Below are 25393 nucleotides of genomic sequence, written 5' to 3'. Positions count from 1 at the left end.
CGTGGCACGTCTGGATTGGTATCTGGACGAATCCGGACACCGGACATAATAATTTGCCAAGTTATTGAGATGTCAACAGTCAACTTATGTTGCAGCTAAGGATAAATATTTTTAGCAGATGGATGAAATTTAAGGAAACGTAGAAGACAAAAAATAAAAGATATTAAGGCACAAAAAAACACAAGAATTCAATATAGATTTATTTAAGCGATGACTATGTTATGTTATCGTCGTTATAAATGTCATTATTGGTTGTGAAAAACTACAACCCCTAATTTCTCTTGTACATAAGACAGCCCCACACTTTTTTTGTACAAAGAGAAAACTTTTGGATGACAGAATAATATAATTAAAATTTTAGAACTTACTGAAAAAAAATTATTGTTACCCAAAAAAAAAAAATTTAGAACACCCTACGACTAAATATGTGCAATTTGTTTTCTTAGTCGAGTGAAAAATATGCCCCATAACTTGAAAATTGTCAATTGGAGATTAGGGCTGCAACTGAGTATAGTCTACTTAGGCTCGACGAGTCGAGTTTATAGAGCTCGTGAGTCAAGCTCAAATGCAATTTCGAGCTCGAAGGCTTAACGACCCCGAGTTCGAACACTCTGCAGCTCGACTCGAAAGCTCGTCGAGTTGCTCGCATAAGAGAAGTCGACGAATGCTAGAGCGGGATTCAAGAATCAGATTTCGTAGGTGAGAGGGAGTGGGATTCGCAGGCAGGAGCAGGATCCGGGAATCAGATTTGGCAGGCGGGAGCGGGATTCGCAGGAATAAGCGAGCTTCGACGAAGCTCGACCGGATGACGGAGCTCGCAGCTTGGGAGGACGAGCTTGCGGCTTTGACGACAGGATGACGGTCGACAAAGGTCGGCGTAGCTCGGGACGACCAGCGTGATTCGCAAACGACGTAAGTCGGGAAGGAGCTCGACAAGCCGCTCAACTTGACTTGTTTCGTGAGACGAGTCAAGCTCAATCTCATCTTGCAAGTTCAAGCTCGACTCAAGCTCGGTATTTGGCAGTCGAGCTCAACTCAAACACTCCATGGCTCGAGTTCGACTCAACTCATTTGCACCCCTATTGGAGACTGATCAATCATCATTGAAGTGTATTCTTTTAATAGCTTAAAGTGACTACCCAATGTAGTACTTACAAGGTTGACATCCTGAATGTTGAACCCATTAAGCATCTTCTTCATATATTCTTTCTATGATAGCTTCAAAATATTAGTTTGGCTTTTACTTCTCATCCCAAGAATTTATTGAGCAAAACCCAAATCCTTCATCACGAGTTTTGTGAGCAATATATTTTAAACTTGTCTATTTCTTGTTTTCTTCCCCCTACTATCAATATATCATTAGCATTGATACATCATCAAAAAACTATCTTGATCAGGCACAAATCTTGAGGCAAAATCAAGTTAGAAGCTTCAAAAAATTAAAATTGAGATCATCTGAACTTTGATTTTTGCAAACTTACAGTCGAACCGAGCGTCTCAAAAACACAAACCTAACGACACCAAAATCAACCCAATCCGAGCCCAAATGAGTCCAAATCGAAGTCTCGAAGCACTTTTGGAAAAATCAAACCCCAATTTGGATTACCAAACGGTCTCTAATCATGACATGCTTATAGTTGAATCGAGCAGCACGACGAGACAAATCCAACATGCCCAAGATCATCAAATTTTGATATCATTAAGATAGTCAAAGGTCTATTGAACGGTGCATGATCGTAGGAATCAAGATCGGCCGTCCATCCGAACCAATCTCAATTTACCCTTGATCTTCCACTTATTTACAAGTCATGCCACTCAAGAATTCTATAAATAGAACCCTATTTCCTCTTGAAAAGGGGGAAAGCCAAGAGAGAAGAAGGAAAAGAAGGAAGAAAGCTACAGCCGCCTAGCTCCTCTTTTCGACCACCGCCAGAGTTCTGCCACACCACCGCAGTGGTTCTGACACACCACCGCTGGAGTTCTGCCGCACCACCACTAGGTTATGTCGCACCACCATCAGACCACCAAGGGACACTGGAGTTCTGTCACACCACCACATAACCACCAAGGTTATGTCGCGCCACCACATGATACCCAAAATTCTACCGGAGTACCGCCCTACTACTATAGTCTTTCGGACCCCTATCTCTTGTAGATTACGGTCCTTCGGACCTCCATTGCCTACTATGGTTCTTTCGACCAACATCACCTGACAATAATCTTTCTGACCTAGGTCTCCTATCAACTACGGTCTTTCGGACCCCTATTTCCTTATGACTACGGTCCTTCCGACCTCTATCGCCTACTACGGTCATTCCAACCTCCATCACCAAACAGCGATCTTTCTGACCCCGGTCTCCTGCCTACTATAATCTTTCCGACCTCTATCCTATCGACTATGATCCTGTCGACCAAACAAACATTTCTATGTTGATTATTGTAACTCCCACCATGTAATGCGCTCTATATGATGTACATTTGTGACATCAAGCCAAGGCCTAATCCCAAGGAAGGGCCTCATTTGTCATTGATTGTAAATACTAGTGGATTCATTCAAACTGGGCCACCAGGCCTCGTAGTTTTTCCCCTTTTCAGGGGTTTCCACTTAAAAACTCTAGTGTCTCTTATGAACGTTATACCCTCTCTTTTATCAGCTTGTGTGCTAGATCTTCGTACAATGCTAAGACGCTAAACTTCATATTTCTCTATTGTTGTGAATATTTCAGTACGCAACAAGCATATAGGAATATTATGATATAAGAATACCAAATATTTTCATGTTATGTTAAGGATCTTCTTTATACCTCAAGAAATTATTATTTTTCATGAAAAAACCAAACTTCTCATATGACTATCTTACATTTGTTTGATATCATACAAGCTTTTATGAAGTTAGCATATCATTTTCTCTTTCATTTCTAGTGCAAAACTTTATGAATGTATCATATGGATTTCTTCATCCAAATTATTATGAAGAAAGGACATATTCACATTGAACTACTATAAATATAAGTCATCTTTCACTAATAGTGCAAGTACCATAATAATTGTGGTTAATTTCATCATTAGAGAGAACATTTGTTTAGTTCATGAATGTTTTTAGTTGAAAAACTTTAATTAACCTTACCTTGTATTATTTACTTTCATCAAGTTCTTCAATCTAGTACACCCACTTATTTTAGCAAGGCCTTATTTCCTTTTAGTAATTTTATCAACTATCATAATATATTAAATAAAACTCTCTAGTTCACTTGAACTAGTAACAAAATATATGCAATTCAAGAGACCTTTGTGGTGGTCAAGTTGCTTCTATTTGTACACTCCAAAATGCAAAATCCAATCCATCATTTCTTCTTCTTTAGACATGCTTCTCAACTATAATCAAAACCTTTGATACTAGCTAAAATATATGAAAATGTAGAGAATAATTTTTTTTTTTTAAAAAGAAAGAAGATCAACAAGGAAGAATTTTATACATGTTCTCCAAATTGATTGCTATATCACTTTGTCACTTTTGCAGATTTTACTATTGCTTATGGATAACTACAACCATGATTTCACGTTGTACACAAGATGGCATCTCTTTCCCTTTATAAATAGAAAACCTAGAACAATCTAAAAATATATCATTTTCCAAAATTTTCTTTATTAAATAACCACAAATCTTGAACCCGGTTATTGAGTGCAAGAGATGTGTTTATGTTGGGGAAAAAGTGAGGAGCGACATTTATGTCATTTAGTCCTTAAATAATGCTTAGACTGACTTAATCACCAAGACAACCAACAATATGTTTTATATGTATGTGTGAGTTGACCTTCACACGTCGTAAGCCAGAAAACCCACTCAAATACACCACATACCAATTTGATGTCGTTCAATGCATGACAGCAGAAATCCCACTCAAATCCTCGACGTCGTGCTCTGCAAATACCTTGTATGTCTCGATGCAACTCCGATCATCCCGTTTCTCACGATCCTTGCCTCGATTAGTTGGCCTCTCTTGTTATTAAAATCAAGATGAAACAAAGCCTTTCAGTTCTTCTTCCTACACAAATGTCTTGCTACCTCCGATCCTCGTGATTGAAGACTCCTCCTTCTAATTCCCTCACTATGCTTTCTTCCCTCAATCAAAGTCCACGACTCGCACAGCATGATCGAACACCCTAAAGCCTCCAATCGTTCAATCTATCTAGCAACCCTACTATGATCATGCTTCTTCATGCTCACAGCCAATCAAATTGATCGTGAGCCTCTCACATGTCCAGCTTCACCTAATCAACTAGATGCTTGCGATCATACACTACCTCCATCTCTTCTTCCATGTAGGAACCTTTCCATAACAATCAAACCACCTGCATAGGTTAAACCCTCCTCTCGATCTCCAACTTCCAGCCAGCAAGACACGTAAACCCCTCGTCAAATTTTCCCAAAATGAGGAAGATGCCGGGATGCTGCCAAAATTCCAACTAACCTGGGACCAAATTTGAACAAATGCAGGGAACAGAATTTGAACTGAACAATAGAGAAACGAACCCTAAACTTTAAAAATGCACAATCAAATAAAAAATGAAAATGATAAATGATAATTCAAGTCATTCAAATAAATATGAATGAGCAAGTAGGGGATTTGTGGTGGGAACCTTCAAGCATGACCAATTGCAAGCAAACATCAACGAGCGACACAAGAAAACATATGCAATGCATTATATGATGAATGTAAACATTCACTGACGGTTCACCTACGGACAATAATCAAGACCTGTCATGCACACAAAGATTTATACGAGGGAGATAATGAGCAAAAGACAATGAAAATAACAATATCTTGCAAGGCATATTCAACCATACAAGTAGCAATGATCAATCATGCAATGAATTGCCAACTAAGAGATGTTTGAAAAAATTGAAGCAAATTCAACTTACAAACAACTAATGTCACTACAAACAAGCACACTAAGCCATCCATGAATGATGCAATTACAATGGTTTTCCTACAAGCATATCTAAAAGGATTGTAGTGAATGTACAAGTACGGAATCTATAATGTGACAATTCATATGAAAGCAAGAATCAATAGCTCACTATGAGCATGAACATCTATGAACAACTGTAGGAGATTTATTGTATATAGTAGTCCACCTACAGGTGATGACGAACAACATGCAGCATATGCTAGATCATTCCTGCAGTCAATAACCATTCGATTGAAAGTAGATACATTAATATCTTGCAAGCAAAGAGCAAGTGGTCAATATACAACATTCACATCACTAATACCTTGCAAGCAAGGGGGACAGATGTGCATTGAGCAATAACTTGCCAGCCAATATGACAGAGAAACCAGTGACAAATGCAACTCAACTTGTAGCCCATGTCAACATGCAAATAAATACACTAAACTTTCTTACAAATGATAAAGTCCCTTACATATATATGCATCCAACATATAATGAATGTTATGGCATTCATACAGTCAGCAGCAATTCAATGTCAAGTAGATACATCAATTCCTTATAGATAATGATGGTCAATATAGTACACCAGTAAGCATCAATGATAAATGTGATGCAAGTATGGTAGATCCCCTATGAACATAGAAGCACACTCATTTTACTGGAGCTAAAGTATTGTTGAGTAAGTATGACTACATGCACATCAAAATTCTTAGAATGAGCTCCTTAAATATATAACAATTCTTCCAAAATTAAATGATGCAGTTGTAGTTTGGAATGAGTCGTTCTTGGTTGTTATGTTAAGATCTATAGAAGAAGTTTCATGTACTTGTTCGATACTAGAATGTTGTTGGAACACTAAAAACTATATTGTGCTCTGTCATGTTTCAAGTTTGAGCTGCATAACTTAAGCCTAAATTATTACATGAGAAGCTTGAGATTGTTGAAACATTAGCTTTAGGAATAGGAACTAGTGTTTGCCATGCATTATTCCTTAACACTATTGCTGTCAATGATCTGCAAATGTTGTATAAAAATGTGTTGCTAAAAAATTCCATCGAATCTGCAACACTCGCACAAGCGGACATAATGTGTTTACAGGTCCTTAAATTCATAACTTGTGCATTTTTCAAATGATCATCAGTTGCAAAACTATTTGTAATTGAATATTGTAGAACCCTCCATGCATTGAAATATGCATTAATGTAGTCACATCTTATATATACACATTGCAAAATATAATATACATCATGCAAAATGCATATATAAGTATATAAATGTATCGGTCCCAATGAGAGTGTTATATGCACACACGTGGTGCCTGAGGATGTTGTGTGGGTCAAGAAATGAACAAAAGTTCGAGCTCAATCCTTCTACATGAATAAATAGGAGTTGACACTACTCAAACAGTTAAACAAATATATGATTGCAGTGTCGACCAGGATATTTATTTTAATATGTTCATATTAGGCATTCAATGTCTATAACAAAAAAAATCACTAATAGAGATATAAAGCCAACTACAAATCCGATCCTCTATCAACAAGTAAATAGGGTCGACAAGGTTCAACCTAAAAAATAAAATTGCCCATGAAAACCTCGTTTAGCAACCATGTTGATAGAAAATCTCAATCAAAGGAGATCCCAAATATTTATGAATTCCTCTCAAATGCACATGCAAATTCATAATTCCAAAAATACTAAAATTTAAAATATTTAAAATTAAAATAAATTATCAAATATTTAAAATAAAATCTATCTATCCTTCACAATACTTTGCTGAGGTTGACAATTTGAAAATTACTTCAGCTCGAAAAGAGCTAATGTATGATCGGGAATATAACTAGAATTCATTCTCTAATTATCTCTTACAGCAAGGATGTGGCACGTGTCCTTTAATTAGTGGTTTCTCCACCAAATGGCATAATAATTAAGTAAACGGTTATGACTAAGACCCACTAACCAGGTGATTTTACCGCTCATGATCATAGCTCATATATATGTTCCCCAACGATGTTAAATCTTTGAGTAATGAATCAATAGGATATGACTGATAGGGCATAAAGCCCTTTGTTAGTTAAAGTGGTTTCAAAATTATCCCCTTAGATAAATATTTATCCTAGGTATACAAGGTACCCTTGAATGAAGCAATTCATGGATGCCAATAATGATCCTTCGATTAGGTTGGGTCGATTACCTCCTTTGATTAAGTAGACTAGGGACCATGATGACCGGACAATGGACCCATGAGATTTTGATCGGGTATATCATCATTCCCCCACCATCTACTTTAAGTGCAAGACGGTAAATTTTTAATTTTAAATATTGACTTTTAAAATACCAAAATCACGCAACTACTATATGTCGGATACTTCATATATGTCTGATGATTAGCTTAATCGAAAGTTCTCTCCCTATCAAGAGGGGCAATTAATTATAGCAACTTGTGCCTATAGGAAACATGAACTCAGATCATAAAGTTCTTGCAAAATGAGGGCGAAATCTCTAGGTAAAGTCTAATTCAAAACCCAATCTGCCTTCTGAAAATTTGCCTCTGAACATACTCATTAAAACTCTCCCTGACAACCCAAAAAAAAAAGAAAAACAGAAAAGGGATTGCAGAGAGGTTGTGACGAGAATTTTTGGAGCCCACAAAGTCAATTTGACAAAGCTGCTATTGAATGATTCATATTAATTCCCTCAATCATATACTATTCTTTTATCTTTTGAATATCTTAATAATACTAAAATTGAGTAATTTTGGGCTTGTTTGATTCCTTTCATTGAGATGCTCATTTTAACTATTCACAAACAAAATTAAAAAAAAATCATTTAGTCCATCAAAGAATGTCATAAAATATTTGTTTATCTACACCTTAAGTAATTGATTTTGCGCACATTTGAACTCTAATCAAAATATTTTTTGAGCCAGAGATTAATTATCTCATTGAAACATTCATTTTAATTATAAATTCACTAAAATTAGAGTTCTAATGGTCCATAATTTAATTCTTGAAATTTTTAATTCAAATATTACTTCGAATTTCATATTTGATCAAATGAATTTTCTGATACATATCAACATTTTATTTTAAAGATCACTTTACACACTCCTTCATAATTAACTATATATGATTTCAAGGCATATGAATTATTTTAAGAAAATACTCTTTGTTATTTACACTGGAACACGATACTTTTATCCTCCTCAGTGAATGAATTGAAGTAGGTTTTATTCTATTTCCTCAACGAACAATTCAGTTGATGGTCTCATCAGTTTAAACCATGCAGGAAGAATATATTCTCCCCATTTCTTAATAACAAAGGAACCAGCTCAGCTCAATCAATAATCAGATTTATTCTGTGCTTAGTGCCCAAAGAATCTTATTTCACTTCTCATATTAATATAAGCTTGATCATAACAAACAGTTCATTTTCTCAAAGTTAGGATAAGCATCGTCATTAAATAACAGAATGAAAATCAATGTTCTTAGATCATCTCTAGCCGAACTGCATACCATTGTATGTCGTCCGCTAATCGTTGCATTCGAACTCCAAATCTCACGCCAAAATTCAGTAGGCGAACAGTGCGGCGTCAATATTGGCATCGGACTGTTCACCTACGCCAAAAAAAGTGATTACCTTCGCACTCTGCTTAGCTTCGCAGGAAGCACCCGAAAGAGGAGAGAGATGGCTACCTTCGCAAAGAAGCATGCAAAAAAAGAAAAAATGAAGTTTCATTGTAGATGAACTACAACATTTTGAAGTTTTACGATATTTTAGAGTGGAAAATGGGATTTTCGGTTGGAGATGCCCTTAGTTATACTAACTCTCTCTCTATATATATATATCTAGAAAGAGAATCCCTAACAAAATATTGTAAGGAAAGACTAGAATTCAGTGGAAGGAGAATTTTAACGTCGAAGGAATAAAGCTGTGGTGCGATTCACATTACATTATTTGAACTTTGGAAGAAAATCATGAAGTGGACATTATTCGCAAAACTATTTATAAACTGTGCAGCAAAATAAAAAGTTAAATGCGTTTTTGCATATGACATCCAAATGCAGCCTTTTAGGTTATTTTTGCGGGGTATGAATTCCAAGTATAAAGTGTCGAATGTCGGCTCCTATTTGTTTTCGAGCAGAAGTTATTTTAAGCTTGTGCTAAGATTATTTAGTGCTGTACGTTAAAGTTGTTTTCGTTGGGATTATAATGTTTTTTTTTTGGTTCAAGATTTATTAAATGGAAATTATTAGTTTTATGTGGAATATGATTGTGTTGATCAATAGGATTATACTTGGGTGTGGGGTGCGGGAGTCCTCCCCCTATTTGGGTTTAGGTACTTTGCAGTTTGCACTTGATTTTTTTTTTTTCATGCAACGCCTCGGTGTTGTGCACGCGAGCCCTGATGCTACAGAGTTTGTTGAAAGAAACGACAAATAGCATAGCGCCGCAGCGCTATGTAGTGCCACTGTGTTGGGCACTGAAGCATCATGATGACAGAGGCTTGAGTGTCGCTACTCTTCGAGGCCGACTAAACAATTTTCTTTCTCATTTTTCTAAATGGTGGTATCCCTTAGTGTTATTTTACTTATCTTTTTTATGGTTTTGAGTATGAGAACGATGTAAGAAAGAATATAAGCAATGAGAGAGCAAAAGAGAAGAGATATATGTACCTCATTTTCATAGTGAATTTTTTGGTGTGGTGTGGTTCCGTAGTTTTTTTCTGATTTTGAATTTTTCCACGTTAAATCTCGGTGTTCTTTACTTTTCGTTGTTTTTACTTTTTTTTTTGTTTATTTCATCGTGTGGTTTAATTTCATCCTCAACAACTGGTATCAGAGTGAGGTTGTTCAGTTTGAGTGAGATTAATGTCTAACAAAGCAAGGTACAAGATTAAGAAGTTCAACAATTCAACTTCGCATCCTTGAGAATGCAAATTGAAGATTTATTGAATCAGAAAAAAATGTATTTAACGTTGGAAGGAATCACCAAGAAGTCGGACTCTCTGACTAAGGAGAAGTGGGAGGTTCTTGACTTGACTGCACTAGGTTTGATATGACTTTCATTTTTCTCATATGTTGCTTTCAACATTGTAAATGAGAAGATTATAATCAATCTCATGGCTACACTGACTAAGATGTATGAGAAGTCATTGGCCTCAAACAAGTATTCTTGATGAAAAAGTTATTCAATATGAAGATGTTAAACAACACTCCAATGGCATTGCACCTGAATAATCTAAACACTGTAATGAGTCAGTTGTCTTCAGTTGACATCAAGTTTGATGATGAGGTGAGAGCATTACAACTGTTATCTTCATTTCTAGAAAGTTGAGATGGGCACTATAAGAGATTATTTATTTTTATTTCTCACTTTGCTTGATATAAACCCAAGAACATCATTACTATTTATGCTAATAATATCTCTATTAGAATTATACTAGCATATTTCAATCTAATAGCTATAATTAACTCTCTAGAAAACTCCTCTAATTCTATATCTCCAAGTAAATTTCTTATCTAAATAAATTAAGTATTCACACTTAATTGGCTTAGTGAAAATATCTGTAACTTGAACTTGGGAATTCACATACTCCACTTGCACTTTCTTCCTTGCCAAATACTCTAAAATAGTGACAGCTTTTATCAATATATTTGTTTCCATCATGGAAAGCTAGATTTTGGCTTGCACTATTGCTAACTTGTTATTGATATAAATTTTTATTTCTTCTTGTTGTGGCAAACAGAACCTATCTATCTAAGAGGCTTTAAGGCTCATCTTGACGAACTTTTATTATATCCAGTGAACGTACGCAGAGGAACCTTCGGTTTTAGGCAAAAAAATGCGTGTACCGAGTTTTTTGACCTCGGTACTCGGTACTCGGTACAGACGCTTTTTTTGCCTAAAACCGAACGTTCCTCTGCGTATGTTCACTGGATATAATAAAAGTTCCATCTTGACACTTATTAGATATCAATATCATGATACAATTTTTCCCTTAAGATAAGATATAATCTTATTTAATTTGGTAAGTTAAAATTTAAATTATTAAATTTAATTTAAAATAAATATAATATATAACTAATTAATCAATTCGTATGTTATATTTAGCTTAGAATAAATTCATAATATTTAAAATTAATGAATATGATATCTACTTTTTTCCAACAAGCTAAAAGAATCTGATTCCAGTTTCGCACTTAGTTTAATGGAGGTGGCTGATTACTGGATTTGTTACTATTTTCGAATTGATGCCAACATTATATTACATGAATTGAACTCATTCGCATTTTTAGATACTTTTTTTTTCTTAGAATTATGCCTATCAAAATATTATTGTTGCAATTATTAGCTTTCTAGTGGTAGAACTTTACCAAACATAGAGCAAAAAGAAATTCTTCTATTAATGGTCGGTACTAAAAAAATGAAAATATCATTCTAGTTCAAGTTGGACGCAAAGTTTTATAGGTTACCAAAATCACCTTGATTCTACACGAATCTTAAAGCATATTCAAGTCGGAATTTTTTGAAATTAAATATAGGATCATTCAAACTCTAAGCTCAACAAATTTATACTCATATTGAAAATCTCAAAGATACAAACCCATCGACACAAAAATTAGTTCAATCCACGCTCAAATGGGTCCAAATCGGGAGCAGCATAGATTGGATAACCATATGATATCTAAATATAACATGTTTACTTCTAACTTCATTTGGGCACATAAATGCTTGAAAAACGCTGTATAATCTTGGAGATTGATATGGGACATCCAATGGAGCACTCTAATTTGCCCCATATCTTCTCTATATTTACGAGGCATGCAATTCTAAAAATCTATTAATAGACTCTCACTTCCCACATCGATGGGAGATAAGTTTGTGGCTTTAAGTATCAAAAGCTTCACGCAGGCACCATCGCTGGCAAAACACTGCCGACCATCGTCAGACCATACTGGCTACCGACCTTTGCCGGACTTCCGTCCGATCATCGTCGGATCACCACCTAAATGATGCATTTTATAAATTAATTTATAAATTCATGCCTCGTCGCACATCAACTCTATAAATTAATTTATAAATTCATGCATGCATGTTATACCATTCAAGTTCTTTAAATAAAACTATAAATTCAACTACATTATCCAAAACATCCATACCATCAGATTTACAACAACATCCATTAATTTAATAAAAAAATTAACATGCACAGCAAATATAATGATAATTTAATGTTTAGCATATCAACTATACTCTAATAAATGCAATATCTAAAATGGACCTATGGATTGATATTTCTATGAATTAAATCTATACATAAATGGTTACTTCATATTTGTATGTGATCACATGTAACTTCTAGAAGATTTTTCTTTGAAATCAAATATATATATATATATATATATATATATATCATGTACTATATTGCATAAATTTCATAATCTCCATTGCAACTAAAATATAAAGGACTCATCAGTCAATATATGCAAGACATAATTTTAATAATTATTACTTTTTATTAAATTATCAAATGACTTATTTGCAATGGCCTTATGAATCTTATCTATGGTTGCCCTACTCCACGCCCAAGGAGATTTGGAGGAGAGTAATAGGTTTCTATTTTTAATTAAATATGACTGCTTATGAAATTTAAGAGAGCGCTTACATAGTTTTTGTCATTACCCGTAAGTTTTGCGTCGTGGTGCAAGAGAGTCATAGTCTTATTACTCCATGGTCTTTGCAGATATTTAGTATGCACCATATCATGACTTTGAGAATTTTCCCTTATCCCCAATGGCTACAAGATGGTATCTTTGGGCCGCTTGAAGGATTTCTTATGAAAAATAATGGTAAACATTATTATTTTGATGACAAAATTTAGGAACCAAACAACCATAATAATTTCCACTGCCTAAGGAACTGCATTTGAATATGGCAACTCATTAAGCCAAACTTAAAATAAAAGCACATAGTCAATTTAGTTCTTATATCAAGATTTTGACCCATTCAGACACTCCAGAAAAAAAAAATAGCATTTCAAGCAGCAAAATGGTGAATCGCTTGAAGGATTTCTTATGAAAAATAATAGTAAACATGACTATTTGATGCATGACAAAAGTTAGGAACCAAACAACCATAATAATTTCCACTGGCTAAGGAACTGCATTTGAATATGGCAACTCATTAAGCCAAACTTTACAAAACCAATTGACTAAGGCTTCGTTTGGGACGGCTTTTTTATTGCTTCTTAAAATAGTTTCCTAGTACAAAAATTAAAAATTTTGTACTAAAAATCTGCTTTCAGAAGCAGAAATAAAAAACCGTCCCAAACGAAACCTAAGCCTTCTCATTTCAAATGATATATAAGAGTCTCGCCCTATTGATTCATACCAATGTCTTGAGATCTATCTCTATATTTTATATTATTGCTCTCATTATGAGGAAAATATATATAGTCAATTTAATTTTATATTAAAATTTTGACCCATTCAGACACTCAAGGAAAAAAAATAGCATTTCAAGCAGCAAAATGGTGAATTTATGCTGGAACGAATCAACAGGTAATCTACCGACAAAGGCAAGTTAAAAAAAATTAGAGAAAGAACCATAGGAATTACTAACCGTTTTTTTTTTTCTCCAATACCAAATGACGTATTTTTTTCTGTATCAAGCAACTCTTTTTAAAATCTCTAACTAATAATATGCCTACTTTATATAAAATATGATATAATTTACAAAATTAGCATCCTTCTACCTCCATTATTCAAATTCTTTCTCAAAGATCAAAATTCAAGCAAAACCCTAACCCTAATTTACAATTATTTGATCGTAACACATAAATATATATTTGATAAATAATATTTCTATCATCAATATAATATAGATTTCCATTCTCAAAGAAAAAAGACATTGTTAATTATGTTGTATATATTCCACTCTTTGATTGGCTTTAATCAGCCCGAAGAATGTTTTCATGCATCAATGCGGCAAGTGGTTGGGTGCGACTATGGGCCCCCCACTTACTGTCTGCCGGAAACTTGCTCACAAAGCCAACCAAACCACTTATCGAACAGTACAAAATATAAAATAAAATAAAAATATAAAAAACATAAATTAAAAAAAAAAAATGGTGCACCGAATAACTTTAGCTAGACACAGAAAATTTTGGAATTTCTCTTTCCTATGCATCGCTTTAATTAATGTGATCCGCTCGTTTATTCCTATCCTACATAATTATATCCAAAGGCACGTTCCTTCCCTTTGGGTGCCACGCAGTTCCTCTCTCTTAGGCAAAACACCTGCATCAATTAATATAAATTATACTATTCCAAAGCCAATGGTCCAGATTGTTTTCAGTAGCACTGAACTGACCCACATGCTCATCATTAAGAGAGATTATTCTATGCGAAAACCGGATGTAGAACGTTGTTTAGAGACCAACCAGAATGTGTCACATCAATGATATCGAGTAAGCCGGGGTACTGAGTACAGAGTGACATCGAACATTCTGATTGGCCTCCAGACGGCGCTCGGCATCCGCATAGAATAATTTCACCATCATAAAGGCTTTTTTGAGGAGAGCTTTCTTACTATTTTGTTTTTTTCAGATCGCAACCCCAAGTTCAATTTAGAGCTTTCAAAAAATTTAATTTCTTCATAGCAGCTTCACAACTAACTTTACGAAAAATTGCAGCTGTCCCAAACGGATCCTACGTTAATTAGAAGGAGAAAGAGAATCTTATGGAATAATATATTTGTATAAATTATTGTTGCATGAAGCAATCAATCATGTCTCCATGTGAAGAAGGAATTGATGCCTTGAGCTTCTTGCCTTCTTACTCAGTTCCATCCATCTAAGTTTGATAATTAAGATCCTGCTTGCTTGTTTTATATACATGTCAATGGCAGAAGCCATAGGGAGAGCTTTGGATTGGGTCGGTTGCCTCGGCGGTGGGGACACGAGAAGAACAAAGCATTATTACAATTACTACGCTCCCAACACTACCAGCAGCAACACATATCAATACGATATTAGTCGCGGCCGAGGCATAATGGGCAAGGGCAAAGGCCGCCCGCTCTCTTTGCAGGTTATTTTTCTTTTCATGCTGCCTGCACTGAATTTAATTTAGAGCTTTTTTGGGATTTTTTTTTATTTTTTATATTTCTTTAGTATATATTTTAACTATTTTAAGTTATATTTAAAATATTTTTTAAAATAGCTATCATTACGGGCCGCCGCCGCGACGAGCAAAAACCATAACTTGGAACCATCTAAATATGTTTTTGATGTACTAAAATGTTTATTTGAAAATATGCTATTGATTATGTAAATAAAGGCTTGCATTTCCTATTTACTATTCCTGGGCTACTGTAAAGGCTACATGAAATATTACAAGTTGGGACAATTAAATAGGACTCAAGCTTGTTGCGTATAGCAATATATTTTTGTTTTTGCCATTAATTATTTGTTTGTGATATACTTTCATTATATATATTTACTTAGTTGTTAATACTCTATCCCAGCTTGTGCTTTATTTTGGATTGTTTTCTCATTATTTTTTAAAGTAAATTTTTAGTACAAAAATTTTAAATTCAAAATATTTTTGTACTAAAAATCTTCTTAGAAAACAGTAAGAAAGTTATTATAAATAAATCCTTAGACTCTATTTGGGATAGTTTTTTTATTTGCTTTGTTTCTTAGATAGTAATCATAATTTTATTCAATTACTTTCTTATTATCTTTCAGAAATTTCTGTAATAAAAAGCTAATTTTTTGCAATTATAATAATGAAGGTATTTTTTAACAATAATTTCTCAATCAGCTTTGTAAAATGTTGCGATCACCCCAATCAGATCTTTAGAGTCTGTTCGAGACGACTGCATCATTTTATAAAGTTGATTGTGAAGAAAATAACTTCGCTACTATAACTGCAAAATTTAATGAAAAAAAAATGATAAAACAACAAAAAGGCAGTAGCCGAATGAAAGTATGGTTGCTCTCTGAAAAGTAAAATGACTATAAAGATGTCTCAAATAGGTCCTTAATTTAATTTTCTTTCAACTTTGGAGATGTAATTATTCTGGCAAGTTAAAATTTTGTATATGCACCTGTGCTATAATGTTTGAAAATTTTTTTTTTTTTTTGGCAGATTGTGGAGCTTAAAGTAAGGATGTGTACGAAATATTCAAATATAAATTCTCAAAATTAGAATACATTTATTATTATTATTATTATTATAAAAGGATATATTCCAATTTATTTTGTACCGTTGCTAAAAACTTTTCTAACTTAAAGTATTTAATTTTAAATTTTGAGCTTTTTTATCTTCTAATTCTAACATAAATTGTTATAGGGTAATCAACATATTTGTTTCTCATTTGATTATAAGAAAAGCTTAACTAGCCCACATTTTTTATTGAAAATTTTATCGAATGCGACTTTGTTTTTATTGGAAATTTTGCGGGATGCAATAATGGCATGAGAAGGGCATAAATATCAATTCACAAGCACCATTTATGTTCCACACGAAGGTTTTGTTTGGAACAATTTTCTTACTGTAATCCTAATTTTCATTTTGGCACAAAATTTTTTTGTAGTAGAAAAATAATTGAAGTAGTAAGAATGCTATCCCAACAAAACCTTAAAGTCATAATTTCTAATTTTGATAACATTTATTTCAAGAATATATAATTAATAGCATGACTAAAAATTTTTGGGACCAGATATTATTGGTTATTCATATTTTTATATCAATATTATTAATTTTTTTAAAGAAGTGTGATTAGCAAAAAAAAAAATGCTATATGCTTAAAAATTTTTCTTTTGGTCACAATTAAATAATTGTGACTAAAATTTGATATTTAATCACATATTATAATAAGCAGACTGTTTTTGGCACTCTTCAAAAATAGCATTGACTCAAACTACTTAATTTGATTTTGATACCTCTTATTAAAAATATTTCTTTCTACATCATTATCCTTAGTATAGTAAACAATTATTTCCAACTACTGCACATAGCTTAAGAACTTCTACAAACAAATTAATCTAGAGAGATCTATCAACCTGATAATTAAATGTTAAAAGCTTAATTAGCATGTAATATTAAATAAATTGCCTTTTATACATAATCATCAACTTATAAAGTAATATTGCAAAAACATAAATAAAGGTGTGGACTCGGTGGAGGTGAACTTAGCATTGGGGAAGGTGACAGTGACGGGATACATCAACCGCAACAAGGTGCTGAAAGAAGTGCGAAGAAGCGGGAAAAAGGCAGAGTTCTGGCCAAATCCTGACCTCCCTCTCTTCTTCACGAACTCCACCAACTACTTTCATGACGAGAAATCCTACCGTGAGAGCTATAATTATTGGCGCCACGGCTACAGCAATACTGACAAGCACGGCAACATTCCAATCAACCTTCGTGGAGAAGATCGAGTAAGCAACATGTTCAACGACGACAATGTTAATGCCTGCTCCATCATGTGATATTGGCCCTATAACCGTATGATCGCCATTGGAGGGTTGTTGATCATGGAGATGATGCAGGGATTTACATATGCCACTGAATTCTTTTGTGTATCTAATACATAAATCTTTAGAGTGTTAAATATATAAAAACTTAAGAATTTAGTGGTATATATGTAAATCTCCTTGTTGTAATTAAAGAAAATGCTATAAATAGGCACATTGTGCTTATTTGAGGACTTTAAGAGTTTCTTAGGCTGTAATAGTGTGATGTGTGACTCGTGCTTGTAAATGCGTTGTCGTTATCTTGCTTTTGTGTAAAGAGAGAGAGAGAGAGAAAGAAAAAGCTATGTTTGTAATGGTTTGGATTTATGATAAAAAATTTTAATATCTTGATTGGGAATTAAGGGAAGAAAATCAGAAGATTTAAATGATAAAAAAAGGAATGGATATTTTTCCTTTTCTTTTGAGTGGTTTTTTTAAGAGATAAAACAAAATTATTCACCTAATTATTGATTGAGAGTTCAAAAAAAATAAAAAGTTAATATTATAATTAATTTGATATATCTAATATTATAAAATAAAAATATATCAGAATTTTTATTTAAATAATAATTATTTATGCATTATTATAAATTGCGGAATGAACTTTTTTAAATGAATATTTATTCAGACTGTAAAATATAAAATGATGAGAGTTTTGTGGTATGTATATGTAATATTATATATAGGAGGTAGGATTACATTTTTTGTACTCCACCTCACACCTGATTAGTCATTAGAATACTTGAGCTTTGCTTGGGACATCTTTCATAGTGCTTCTTAAAGCAATTTTTAAGTACAAAAAATTTTCAATTAGAAAAGCTGCTTTAGAAAACAATAAGAAAGGTGTCCCAAACAAAGCCTTATAATTTTTTGGGCAGCTTAATTACTAATTGGTTTGAATAGACGGTTGATGTTGATTCCCTTATTTGTGGATCATTTATTGGATATTTGAATGTTTTAATGATATCAGAATTTAGCGATCTTAGACTCATTAGATTCTTCTCGTGGAGCCGCTCGATTCGAATATAAGCATGTCAGGTTTGGAAACCGTTTGGTAATTCAAATTATGGTTTGAACCTTTCAAATGAGCTCCAGATCTTTGATTTGAACCCATTTGGGCTCGGATGGAGTCGAATTTGGTGTCGTTGGATTCGTATTTCTGAGATGATTAATTCGACTAGCTATAAATTTGCTGAAATCAAAGTTCACATGATTCCAAATTCAATTTTTGAAGTTTCTAACTTGATTTTGCCTCGATTGATCAAAATAATTTTTTGATGATATATCAACCTTCAAATTTCAGCATTTGATTCAATCCAAATCGCTCTATCAGGATTAGCAAACTGTTATCAATATATACACACAAATTTCAAAAGATAACATATGCAAGTACTTAACTAATCATCTAAATGACATTAAGTACAGTGTCAAAGGAAATAATTTCTTCCATGATTTCCTGAACTTAAACCGGTTCCCTCTTGCTGCTGCAGCTGGCTCTGAAGCTACTATCTCTTCAATCTCAGTCTCCTCTACCATAGTTTTATTTTCAGCCTCTATTTCGTCCCAAAACCGAGCTTCCCTTCTCTTCTTCCTTATAGCATAAAGAACATCATCTCTGTTACAAATTCCCCAAACTGTCACCTTTTGCTGGTAATAATCTACATGAACTGAATGTATTCCTGCATGATCCATGCAACAATTAACATTACAAATTAATCCTCAAGCTCCATGAATTGGTCATTAGAATTTTTATTTTTATTCATTTTTTATTAAAAAAGTGGCAATTGAATACTGTTTTGTTAGGTATATATCTAAAAAATTAAAACTATCTTTTAATTGACAAACTTTATTCAAGATTATTGCAAAGTTATTAGTCTAAGGAGCAAAATCTTACTAAATTTTAACGTCAAAGGTTTATGAAAAATAAGCTAACCCAGAAGTATAAAAAAAAATTATGGAACCTCTGAGATGAGACAAGGCCTTCTTAACCTTCTTCTCGCATCCAAATGAGTAGAGAGGAACCTTCATCTCAACATACTGAGGCGACACGTTCTTGCCGGCGGCCGGAACAATTTGCAGGTTGGCCATTGCTCTTCGCCGGTGATTAATTTGGATATATATATACAGTTAATTTTCAGCACATATAGAGGAAGAATGATCATAGGTTGGTCTTATAGCTAGCTTCAGTAAGTGGATTCCATGTAATAGATAGAAAGGAAAGGGACAGGATTGCGTGGATTGGCTGCGGTCGTGTTCTTCTTTTTCTTACTTTTTTGTTTAGATCTATCTTGTTGTAGGGGATGAAGGATTGGTCGTGTTGGTTGAGGATAGTATTTGTAGCTGGTGATTTTTTTTGGGGGGAGGGGGACATTTAGGTTAACGAAGGCAAACTCACACGACACATCAAATATGTAAAATTCGATACCAAGAGATCTCTTGGTAGTCAAAGCTCTCAACCAACATATCCAAGTGACTTGCGTGGTTGGTGATTCTTTAATGGGGAGATGAATTAGTAAGTCATTGCTTATCCTTTTGCTATGCAAGACTCGATACAAAGAGATCTCTTGGTAGTCAAAACTCCCGATCAACATACTCAAGTGACTTGCGTGGCTGCTGATTCTTTAATGGGGAGATGAATTAGTTAGTCATTAATTGCTTGTCCTTTTGCTTAGTTTAAAGCTTTGTTTTTTTGCTTTGAGGATGGAGTTTTAGGGTTTGGTTCCCATGTGAGATGTTGTGTAAAGTGGAGTTTGCTTTAGCTTTTCAGACTAAGCAATGGATCAAAAGGGTCAGTAAGTCAATGTGAGTGAGTAGGAGAGAGAGAGAGAGAGAGAGAGAGAGAGAGAGAGAGAGAGAGAGAGCTCACAACATTTACACTATACTTCAATTAGTTTACTGTATCATAATGCAACTTCAATTATTTTCTTTTAGAAATCCAAATTTCTTTCATAATTATGCCTAACTGTATTAACTCTCACAAATTCAAAGTGTGATGGTTCAACATTCTACTTCTACATTTAACCTTACAATAATCAGTTCATTGTACTTCCTCTGTATAACAAAGTTTTCCTCATAGAAAGGCACAATAACTTGAACTTAACCTCCTAACTAAATTTAATCCATCATGGTCTGAATTTGTAAATACTTCCCAGTTCTAAATATTGATCCTTCTTGAAAGTAATCATCATATCTTGGGCTTAACTTAAGGTATTGAAGGATTTTGTACATTACTTGTAAGTGGATTTTAGGCTCTTCCTAAATTGTCTTAAGCATTTATTTTAATTGACAACGATTCAACTTAGGCTTTATTTGGGAGGCTTTCTTACTGCTTCTTAAAACAAATTTTCACTACAAAAAAGTTTTTTTTTTTTACTAGACATCTGCTTTAAGAAGTAGTAAGAAAGCTGTCACAAATGAATTCATAATTTGATTACAAACAATCAAGATATATAACTTTTTTCTTTTATAAATTCGCTCATATTAGTATTAGAGAAGACGTGATACCTAAAAACATGAGTTGAATCAAAACTAATATTGTAACACTAAAAATAAGTGGTAAAGATAAAAAATAATTTTAGGCAACAATATCACTCAAAAGATAGCACGCCTTATAATTTGTAATGGCTTTGCACCCACGTAATAAAAAATATAGGATAGATTACTTTAAAAAAAAAAAAAAAAAACTCATGTCTAATTTTGCATGTACTATATATCATTTGACATATATGGTTTAGAAGTTTCTTATGTGTAACATATATTCTATTTTTTAAAGAACAGCTTCTAGTGTAGCATTCAAAAATTAGGCTTCGTTACATACAGTTTTTTTATTATTTTTTAAAATAATTTTCTAGCATAAAAATTTTTAATTCAAAAAAACTTTATACTAAGAAGTTATTTTATAAAGTAGTAAGATCGAACACTGTTCCAAACGAAGTCTTAATTATTGATAAAATCAATACCATTTTTTTATTTTTAATAATGTTAATTTACTTTCGAAGAGAGCAAACAAATTATAATTTTTACTTTAATTAAGTGATTAATAATTTAATGGTTGCATGAGCTAATGCATAAGTTTAATATACTCTATTTTTTTAGTTTCATAAATAAACAAACTCTAAGTAATATTCATGTAATTTTTCCTTTTTTTAAGCGAGATAATGCTAGTGGTATGCAAGAATTTTTAAGATTAGGAAGTACTCCCACTACTTAATTAGATAAACTATGATTTGAATAAAATATTTTGAGAGCACATATAATTGTAGAAGAAATCAAATATGTATTTTAGTTGAATCATAAAAATAGGAATATAATCAATTTATTTTCATAGAAAAAAATCACTTAAATTGAATGACATTGATTAAAAAAAAAAAACTCACTTTAAGTAGCGATAGCCGTGGACTGTCTTATCTTTTGCACCTTACATCCACTGATTTGTGGAATTGTTGATTGTTTCCTTTTATTTAGATGGCTTCCAACAACGAATTTTGCTTTATTTAGAGCATCTCCAACCGAGAACGTGATTTTTCACGGAAAAATACAACAAAACTCCAAAATGCCGTAATTATGCTCCAATCGAACTTTATTTTAGGTGTTTCTGCGAAGGTAACGATCATTCTCCCCTTTCGCTCATTTTTTCGTCAAATCCAGTCGAGAGAGCAAAATAGCGTGGGTGAACAATGCAACGCCAATATTGACTTCGCATTGTTCACCCGCAAGTAAATGACGGAAGATTTAACGTTCAACTGGAGCGACTGAACAACGCCATACGCACGTTTAACGTTCGGTTGGAGATGCCCTTAGAGATGATTTTGGTGGCATTTTTAGTGTCTTCTTTATTTTGCCTTTGTTCTGCATCATCTTCTCTTTCCTCACTCATTTATGATTTATCCCTTTTTATGGTGATTTTTAGTGAGTTGGATATCAATGGAGAAGGAAGAACTTACATTGAGTTATATGAATTCATGCAGCTTTGGCTTACCCCTCTTCAGTCTGTTTTTGTTTTCTCATTATTTTGCCACAATTAAATTTAATTATTTTTAAAACTTTTTTATGATAAAAATTTACTTTTGAAAACCAAATCTATTAATATATTATAGTCATAAAAAAAGATGTTACCCGTTTTCTTTTAAATTATTTATAATAAACGTATCAACTTTTAAAAAATTAAGATTTTGATTGAAATAATTTTTTTACTATTTTCTAAAATAAATTTTTAGTATTACGCCGAAAAAAAAACAAAAAAAATCTCTTGACCTGTTATAGCCTGACTTCTATGGCTCTTTCTATAAGTTGAAGATGGAGTTAAGCGACTTATGAACAGACAGACTGTTAGGCTTTCATTAATACCGACAGACTTTTAGGCTTTCTCTAAGATAATTATATTTTTCTTTTCGGATGTGCTTAAATTAATAACCTATTGCTGCAATACCAACTGAAAATCAAGGCGCAATATCCTCGTCGGGCGGCGGATTGCCCTTTCTGTAGTAGTCGTTCAAGGCTTCAAGCTATCCATTTCCGTCGTCTTCTTTTCTAGGAGGAGAATGGATACCCTCTCGCTGTTTAAATTCGACAGTCCTTTCCCTGTTGTGCACGTCAAATGCAATCACTCCATCCCCTCAACTCTGCAAAGAAATTACCGCTTCTTCGATGGTAAGTCCTTGGGTTTAAACGATTTTTTCTTTTCTTTTGGGGACCGTGGTCTCTTATTGCCGTCGTTCTAGGGTTTTCAAGATACCGATTCGCACATAAGCTTGAACTTCGTGGTCGGAGCCGCTCATTTCACTTTAAAAGCCTTGAGAAGACTCAAAGGAGTGTTATCGTTAGGTCGCAAATCGCAACGGCAAGCTCTTCTAGTGATGACAGGCCCTCTCTGGAAGGTTCTCCCTCAATTTCCTCAAATGAATCTTTAAAAAGATCTCATCTTTTTCACCCTTTACTCCCCCCCCCCACTTTTCTTGTTTTCTCAGGTGTTCATTTGGGTTCGAGGGTCCGTGGGATTTGCTTTTACGCCGTCACTGCGATGACCGCGATCCCTCTCTTTGCGGTAATGTTGCTGGTACACCCATTTGTAATGATCTTGGATCGGCACAAGAGAAGACTTCATCACTTGATTGCGAAGATTTGGGCGATCTTTACTATCTCTCCTTTCTATAGGTTCGAGTTTGAGGGTTTAGATAATTTACCTCCCGGTGATGCTCCTGCCGTTTATGTTTCCAATCACCAGAGCTTCTTGGATACATACACCCTTCTTACGCTTGGAAGGAGCTTTAAGTTCATTAGCAAGACGAGTATTTTTGTTATTCCAATAATAGGATGGGCAATGTTCCTTATGGGTCTCATTCCTCTTCGGCGTATGGACAGCAGGAGTCAACTGGTATTGTTTTATTTTTCAATCTCTTTTTGGCATTTAATTTTAATTCTTGAAACAGATTTTGTGGATAATAAAGTTAAAGGCTTTTGAATTTTTTTCTAGATTATGATACTTTCATAATCTAGAAAAAAATTCAAAAGCCTTTAACTTTATTAAGATTAATTTGTGTTTTCTGTTGGCTTTTGATCAATTTAGTTTCCCCCTATGATGATTTTTTATTCTCAAAGACTTTGAATTTCACCTTTTTCCAGGAATGTCTTAAACGCTGTATGGACTGTGTGAGGAAAGGAGCATCTGTGTTTTTCTTTCCTGAGGGTACTCGGAGTAAGGATGGCAAACTAGGTGCATTTAAGGTGGGAAAGTTAACTAGATGGAGATGAATACTTCGATATGCTTCTATTTTTTAAATAGTTTGTGACCCTGCTATGTAATGATCCTTTTTTTTTTTTTTTTGAAATGTTGTAGAAAGGAGCCTTCGCTGTTGCTGTCAAAACTGAAGCACCTGTTGTGCCCATTACCCTTTTGGGAACTAGAAAGCTGATGCCTGCAGGAATGGAATGTATTTTAAATTCAGGATCAGTGAAAGTTGTAATACATAAACCTTTAAGAGGAAAAAACGCAGAAGTACTATGTAATGAATCTAGGAGTGTTATAGCTGATACACTCAATAGTCATGATTATGGAACACACTACTCTGATTAGTGGATCAATATCAACAAGCGGGCTTTGTCAGCTGGAACACTTGGGCAAAGGACTTTCTCATTATACGGTATTCATTTTGCCTACCCTGCTGTTATATATAGTCATGGCTTAGCTAATTCGGTCTAAAATAAATCGAGTATATATGGAAGAAATTGCTTCATTTGATGAGTTTAAGATCAAAACTCAACATTTCTTCTTTGGCTGACCACTACGTTGTCAAGGCTTTTAAAACTTTATAAAGTTCATATTGCTAGTATAAAATTTTATTTACTAATGGAGTAACTGTTAAAAACTAATTATTCATGAGAGAAAAAGTCTGGAAATTATTATTTTCTGAGGTTTAATTTAAAATTTTATTACTATTTTACTATGTGGCTTATCTTTAAAAGGGCTGTGGAAAGTGAAGCCAACACATACATGCCATTACATTTGTTGTGGTGCAAGTACATTTGAGATAAAGTGATGCCGTGTGCAACCCTGCTGCATTGCATAACCTATGACGCTCTATGACCCCCTCTTGAAATGTGCGGAGCACACCATAGAACTGCAATGTTTACAGTCAATGCAAATGGGGTTTATGTTTTTCTTATTTCTATTTAACCTCGAAGATCTTCTAAGCCTTAGATAATTAAAGTATATTCAATTTTATTTGGCTTCTTCGTTCAACTCTAGCTTATTTTTTGTTATCACTAATGTGTTTTTGTATCTCTAAGTTGCATGTTGAAGGATTGCCCAAATTCTTCAATATTTTTGTGTGCGTGTCAATTATGTTAAGGATCAAGTTTTATTTGAGGTCAAATATCCTTAAGAGATCTTGAAATATTTTAGTCCAAGTCAATGAATAG

General features: G+C 33.7%; 3 protein-coding genes across 3 annotated transcripts; 2 read left to right on the top strand and 1 right to left on the bottom strand.

Moving 5' to 3' along the window:
- Nucleotides 1-17116: 17116 nt before the first annotated feature.
- On the top strand, nucleotides 17117-17670 carry LOC110100958 (heavy metal-associated isoprenylated plant protein 44-like; the record flags this gene model as incomplete). Its single annotated transcript, XM_020828686.2, has 1 exon — nucleotides 17117-17670. A coding segment is annotated over one exon (336 nt), but the record flags the coding sequence as incomplete, so codon positions are not given.
- A 1067-nt stretch (nucleotides 17671-18737) lies between these two features.
- Nucleotides 18738-19686, bottom strand: LOC110100964 (copper transport protein ATX1). The gene is made up of 2 exons (XM_020828689.2): nucleotides 19438-19686; nucleotides 18738-19155 (listed from the first exon to the last, which is right to left on the bottom strand). The coding sequence occupies exons 1-2, from the start codon at nucleotides 19562-19564 to the stop codon at nucleotides 18878-18880; spliced, it is 405 nt and encodes a 134-aa protein (XP_020684348.1). The 5' UTR covers nucleotides 19565-19686; the 3' UTR covers nucleotides 18738-18877.
- A 3106-nt stretch (nucleotides 19687-22792) lies between these two features.
- On the top strand, nucleotides 22793-24631 carry LOC110100965 (1-acyl-sn-glycerol-3-phosphate acyltransferase 1, chloroplastic). Its single transcript, XM_020828690.2, has 5 exons — nucleotides 22793-23125; nucleotides 23197-23352; nucleotides 23443-23849; nucleotides 24098-24199; nucleotides 24312-24631. Exons 1-5 carry the CDS (start codon nucleotides 23017-23019, stop codon nucleotides 24546-24548), a joined length of 1011 nt encoding a protein of 336 aa, XP_020684349.1. The 5' UTR covers nucleotides 22793-23016; the 3' UTR covers nucleotides 24549-24631.
- Nucleotides 24632-25393: the final 762 nt, after the last annotated feature.

This window comes from Dendrobium catenatum, unplaced genomic scaffold (assembly GCF_001605985.2).
Source record: "Dendrobium catenatum unplaced genomic scaffold, ASM160598v2 fragScaff_scaffold_672, whole genome shotgun sequence".
Taxonomy (NCBI): Eukaryota; Viridiplantae; Streptophyta; class Magnoliopsida; order Asparagales; family Orchidaceae; genus Dendrobium; species Dendrobium catenatum.
This window is presented reverse-complemented; position numbering and strand designations above follow the sequence as displayed.